This window comes from Apium graveolens, chromosome 8 (assembly GCF_009905375.1).
Source record: "Apium graveolens cultivar Ventura chromosome 8, ASM990537v1, whole genome shotgun sequence".
Taxonomy (NCBI): Eukaryota; Viridiplantae; Streptophyta; class Magnoliopsida; order Apiales; family Apiaceae; genus Apium; species Apium graveolens.
The window spans coordinates 114091361-114098354 of NC_133654.1; the positions used below are offsets into that span (position 1 = coordinate 114091361).

Here is a 6994-nt window from a genome sequence, read left to right on the forward strand (position 1 = left end):
GCTACTTTCAACTCTCATTTCATATAGATTTCATTAAGAAAATTCTTAAAACCATACATGAAAATTTAAGTTCAAATATCATTGAACAATTTCCAATCATTAGATTTTAGGATTAACATCAAGAACATAATTAAATTAAGCTCTAAAATCCTAATTTTCTAACAGAAATAAATGATACCTGGTTTGAAGGTGCCTTGTCATAGAGTGTTCCACAGAGTTGTTGGATTTGAATTTGTTTCTCATCATAACAGGAAATCAATCTTCTTCCATGAAGCTGACAGCTTCCTGAGATGCTTCTCCTGTCACTTCAGCTGACAGCTTCAGAGATGCTTCTCATGTCTTTCTTACAACCTGCATAATCTGTATCTCTATAGCCAAACATGTTAAGCATAATATCTTTAGGTTACTATACTCCAAGAGTTGGTAATCCTGTTAGATATCTAATAATCTTATTAATAGCTATAAGATTGGATTCTCTACACTACCACATAAATGGCCTACATCAACATAAAAAAATGAAAATTTCTAAAAAATGTTGCCACAAAGCTTAAGGCAACACTTTGGTCAATTTTGAGGGTGTTGAAAATTTGCATGTGGCCTTTGTTGTTTTGCCAACACATTTTACAAAACAATGCCACCACCAAAAATGTGTTGCTATAGACCTCTATGGCAAGATTATAATGTCAATAGCAACATCTGAACCGGTGTTGGCATTAGGTTTATGGAAATACTGGGTTTTTAAAGGCAACACAAATTTGATGTTGCCTTAATTCTTATGGCAACACAGTCTCAATCTATAGCAACACCAATTTTATTAACATTTCTTATCTTTGCCAACACTTACCTGGCTATAGCAACATCTTTTGATTTATTTTTGCCAACATTATTTTAGGCTAAGGCAACATGTTGAGTAAAAAAATTTGACAGGTTCTTGTCTAAATTATAACATCCCAATATAGTTCAAATCCAACCACAACACAAAAACCAAATCCCCATATGCAAGCCAAGTCAAAACTACTTAGAAAACTTGAATACATACTTTCAGTCATACAAGCACTACATAATTCCAATATCAATTCCCACATTCCGACTTGATTCTACTTAAATAAAATGAAGTACTTCATTTACAGTCTACGACCACAAGAACATTTTTAAAAAGTACCATATATGGTCTAATATCGCAAAAGGCATCATTATAACTACGATATGTAGGATCAAGGACTGGAATTGCTTGCTCCGGTTGTATCACTTGGTGGCTGCTTGCTTGTTCCGGTTGCATCACTTGGTGGTTGCAGCTTGCTCAGCTCTTCAATATCAATCTGCAGCTTCATTAACACTCCTTGACTCATTTGTTGCTTCAGAAATATCCAGAATTCTGGCAGTCCCTACTATGTCCAAGTTCTGCACTGGTGGTTGTGGAACATCCACAATTTTCACGGATTCTGTTATATCATGTAACCCAATGGTTTATTTTGTTTTAAGACTCACCTCTGAGGCTATATTGAGTGCATGTAGTTATTACCTACAAAGTAAAATAGTAGGCAGAAAAATGGAAATCTAGACATCAAACTATCTACAATTTGTGTGAGCATATATATTTGCGCATAATAATGCTTACCAGTAGTCCACCTGGAGCCAAAACCATGTTATATATGAAGATCAGAAAGTAAGTTGATTACTTCTGAAATACTAGCAGGCCGACCATAGTCTATTGGATCTCTTCTGGTTAATGCCTCTAGCAGGAGTACCCCAAAACTATAATTATCACACTTTTCATTTAGCATACCGGTGTTAGCATACTCTGGAGACACATAACTGCATAATATACAAAAAGTAATGATTGAATGCAAATTCCAAGTCCCAAAATCAAATAAAGCATTACAAAAGGCTAAGTGTATAATATTTGATGGTATATTACATTGACCCAAATGTTCCCATCACTCTAGTAGTTATGTGGCTTTCACCTGATTCCAGGAGCTTGGCCAATCCAAAATAAGAAACTTTTGAATTGAATTTATGGTCGATCAGAATGTTGCTAGCTTTGATGTCCCAGTGAACAACCTTTGGCTCAATATCTTCATATAAATATGCAAGCCGGCAAAACCAAATATGTTAGGTCGAGTTCTCAGATAATTCTACGGATCTATAACTAAAGGTTTTCTCAGGTCTTCGATATTTTTATTATACACATTTATGTAATCAATATACAAGTTTTTCCTTCTATATACAAGTTTTTCCTTCTATATAGCCTTCCATACTGGTCACCATTCAGTAGATGATCTTCACGGTTATAATAAAATTTTCAATTGTAAATTAAAAAATGAACACTTTTGCCTGTATCTATTAATCTGAATTTGTAGAATCATCTATAAAAATTCCAGTAGGATGTGAGTCATCTAGGCCAGCAACCCCTGCTACTGGAAATGAAATATTTATCTGAAATTCTACCCAAGGTAGAAATGGAAACACCAGAGCGGAGGCTTGGGAAGAAGCCGAGAATGCAAAGATTCATAAATGGTAAACATTTTTGAGTTTGTAGTTAATCAGGATAGACGATTTTGTATAGAAGATTAAAAAATAGATAATGTAAGAGCTAATAGTAGCATTGATTTATTTTCAAACAATTCAGTTATGAAAAGATGAGTTCTGATATTCTTGCTTGGGAGAATGAGAAGAAAAAGAAAGCTAAGCTTCAAATGGATAGGAGAAAGGTTAATACTTAGGACTCCAGATTATTTTTGTCAGCTTAGAACTTTACTGACAAGTTGTTGTCATGCAGGGAAAACTAGATCGGAGAAGGGCAAGAAATTCACAGCTTTACCAATTCAAGCTAGCCAAGATTGATAATATTTCTCAAGGAGCAAGAGCACAGCTTGAAGAGAAAAAGAAAAATGATAAGATAAAAGTACAAGAACGAGCAAAGAAGATGAAATCATCTGGGAAAGTTCATACCTCTTGCTTATGCTTCTGAATGTACAAACTCCATGATGTATTAATGCAAAATATATGAAAGTAAATGTGTGTAACTTAAACTATTTAAGTAATCGATTATATATAATCATACAAGAGTGTTATTTATCATTGCAAGGTCATGGTAATTCATATGATTTGAATAAAATAGGTATGTCATGTACATCATTTCTATGCTACTAGCTTGGGAAAAAAATAATAACAATTATATGCAATTGCATAAAAAGTACTAGAATGTCATGTAACAGGCTCTCTTAACTTTGTAGCTCATTCAAATTACCCCTTCACATCAACAAACATAACTTCCAAATCCACCTGAACATGTTAGAGAAAGATGAGGTAATTTTAGCATTTTAACGTTTGTTTTGTTTCTTGGTTTGTTATTTATAGCCAGAGGCGATTTTTGCTAGAAAATGAAGAAAATAATTGTGACTCAAAAAGTTACAATCAAACCCTTGTGCACCGGATAGGTAATATAATAGGACTAATGAGTTTAAAAGGATATGAAAGAGACAATTTCCAACATTCATGGCTTTAACAGATTCTTATTATTTCCAATTAGTTGTTATCTGTAGACCAAGCAACACATACACACACACTAGGACTACTTCAAAAACATACCTGGAACATAGATACAGGACCGTAGCGAAATGTCATTCGCAATCTTCCATACATCGATAGTTCTTCATATGTCATACCCATATCTACTTCATCAAGCTGTTAGACCAGGATACAATGGTCATTTGGAAATGAACCTCGAGTGCAGAATGGTAAATAAAATTTAATGTCAAATACAAAAACTTTTTCGAGATCCTGTTTCTTTATTGAAATTAGCATTAATATAACTACATTTTTGTTAGACAAACCTGTAATATAGATAAGAAATTCTTTAGGAGCTAAATCACGTACCTGGCTATAATTGGACCGAATAGGCTCCAGCTCAGCAGAGGGTGGAGCTACTTCAACATCTGCCAAGGATAGATAACCAAGATTGACGGCAGCCCAACGCAGAAATGTCCGGAAGTCTTGCTTGATGATACTTCCTATTGGATTGATATCAGCTGAACTACAATCATACTACACGGGAGAGCTTAATCAGTACTACATCATGTTGATCATATACAGAATATTAAAAATCTAGCATTTTATATTCAGTGAACCATTGGATAAATTAAAAAATAAAATAAATACCGTAGCACTTAACAAATTAACCCTAGAGTGACCATCGTCGGGCCAATTAAAACATACATTCCCAATATCCATAAAAAGGCAAGGAAGATTATAAGATATAGGGCACATAAACTGTAATATCTGAGATATCGTGTAATTATTTTTGCTAATAAGTAAATATTATGCATGTCCAGTATTTATTCTGTGAATTAACTGTTAAGTGGTATATATATTTGGATTTTCAAAAATAATATCAATTGTGTATTTTAATTTTTATATGTCCAAAATAAAATATAGATAATTGTCATATCGTCCTATTTATTTTTATGTTGATTTATGATTTTATAGGTAATATATGGATTTTATAAATTCTTTTTCCGAGTATTTATGAACTATTTTATACAATCGGGAACCAACCGACGTCACCCGTTTTTACGTTTTTATAACCCGAAACTCTTCCGAGAACACCTTCCAAACCTAATTGCAATATTCCGAGCATTTTCCATGTTTCTACTTTTTCGATCCGGCGTACGGTTTGTCCTGCGCGGGTCCCGGCACAATATTTTCGATACATTATTCATTTCGGTAAATCAATATAACTCGGATTTTTGATAAACGAGATCTTTTTGTTAAACTATTATAATTATCACCTCGTAATATGTGTAACCAGGCACTGAGACCAAGACCGTAGTACAAATTCTACTAATTTGGATAATTATCCTGAAGACCGATACCGTTTGGATCTGTTTTTATAAATAAACGTACCATTTTATATCCTGAATGATCCAACGGGATACTAATTTTCCGTAATTATAAATAGCCTTTACCGTATTTTATTTCGTACCGAAAATCATTTGTAAACAGTAATTATATAGTTTTATAGAGAAAATCTATATATTCATATAATCTTTCAAGAATTAAACTATTATTTGAAGATGTTATTGAAATCTGCTCGGGAAACTCTAGTAACCAAAACGGAGGTTTTGAAGAGTACTATCAGATTATACAAGTTTTAGAACTGCAGAATCAAAGGTTGATTTTATATATTTTTATTTATTTTCGAATTATTTTGATTAAAAATATGAATTTTTATTCGGATGATTGTTTGAATGATTTGATGATTGCATGTTGTAGAGCTTGTTTTCCTGATTATTTTCATATGTCATATGACTGATTTGGAGTTCAATAACATGTTCAAAATTGAGTTTGATTTTCGGATTTTGAAATTAGGGTTTATAATTTGTTTGAATGTTCTTAATTGAATTTGGGGGTTTCTTATTTCGGGATAAACAGATGTTCTTGAGGGGTGGGTTGTGTTCCTTATGAAATTTGCAATCGAATCGTATAAGTCTTGCTAATTGACGAGGTCTGTAGAAGAGGGAGTTGAGTTTTAAAGTTACGTCGAGTTCGCCGGAAACCGGCGAACTTCCCGGCCATTTTCTGGCCAACTCAGGGGTTATTAATGTGTTTTGATTGCATAAATAGATTCCTGGTATTTAGAAGATCTAACATGGAGGAGATGGTGGTGTGAGGATGTCGGGAACGTGTTCTCCGGCTATCCCCGTAATTTTCCGTCGACTGAACTGCAAAATTGCAGTTTAGTCCCTATACTTTTGAAGATGGTGTAGTTTAGTCCCTGAAGTTTCTGGAAATTGCAGAAATAGGATTCATGTTTTAAAAATGTTTAAAAATCATATTTATTATTTATTTTAATTATAAAAAAATTCATTTTTAATTTCTGAAAATTCCAAAAATTATTATTTTAATTCCAAAAATTATTTTTAATTCAAAAATAAATCTGAATTAATTAGTTAATTAATTTTAGTTAATAATTAATTGATTAATTGGTCAATTAATTGGTCATTTAATTGATTAAATAATTTAATTAATTATTAATTGATTTTAATTAATTATTTAAGTAGATTTAATTATTTAAAAATGATTTAAAAATTCTGAAAAATAGTTTCGAGCTTTAAAATATTATTTTAAATTGTTTTCCAGGCTCAATAATTATTATAAAATTGTTTTGAAGACAGATTTGGCCAACCGAACCCTGTTTATTGCTTCAAAATTAATCCAACAACCCGTTTTAATTTCAAAAAATGTTTTAAAAATCATATTAAATACCCGAAAGCCTGTTTATGACCCGAGACTCCTTTATAAATTATATATCATTGATTGTTTGACGTGTTATGTGTTATATGTGACTTGTTGCTTGACTGACGGTCTATATATTCGGTATTTATTTGTTTATAGGATAACTTTCAATCCGTTAGTCGGATTTGGGTAAAACGAAGGGTATATAGAAGTGTATATCAAATAGAATCGTATGAGTTGAGTATTGATAGATGTTTATGATATGTGAGAAGAAGAGGCAAGGCTTAGGAAATGAAAGCAGATAGTCCAGGAGTAAGACGGTTGTAATTGGAAATTAGTAAAGTATAGCAAGCTAATATCAGGCAAGTGTTCTGAACTTTCTCGAAATATATTGTAGATGATTGATATTTCCATCTATATTGCAAGTGCTTTGAAGCACTGAACCCTAAACCTTGATTCCAGTTGTTGATCTTTGAGCCATAAACCTTATTCTTTCTGAACCATTGATTATTGTATACCCGAATACGAATTACAGATATAAGATACTACTCCACAAATACATACAAACTAAATACCAAACACTGAATCAAATTGCTTTCATATTCAAACCATTGTACCTCATGCTTTGAAAGACCAAATCCTTGTAACCTTGAAATGTTGATTCCTTTGTTATCCAATTCTTTCATTACCTAACAGCCATTCTTTGAAATTGACATATTGATCCTTTGTGAAGACTAAAACCATTTCATTGTTAAAT

General features: G+C 32.4%; 1 protein-coding gene across 1 annotated transcript; it reads right to left on the bottom strand.

The window, feature by feature from the left end:
- Positions 1-972: 972 nt before the first annotated feature.
- On the bottom strand, positions 973-4233 carry LOC141679872 (glutamine-dependent NAD(+) synthetase-like). The gene is made up of 6 exons (XM_074486245.1): positions 4162-4233; positions 3880-4047; positions 3592-3687; positions 1919-3285; positions 1619-1815; positions 973-1442 (listed from the first exon to the last, which is right to left on the bottom strand). The coding sequence occupies exons 1-4, from the start codon at positions 4231-4233 to the stop codon at positions 3247-3249; spliced, it is 375 nt and encodes a 124-aa protein (XP_074342346.1). The 3' UTR covers positions 973-1442; positions 1619-1815; positions 1919-3246.
- Positions 4234-6994: the final 2761 nt, after the last annotated feature.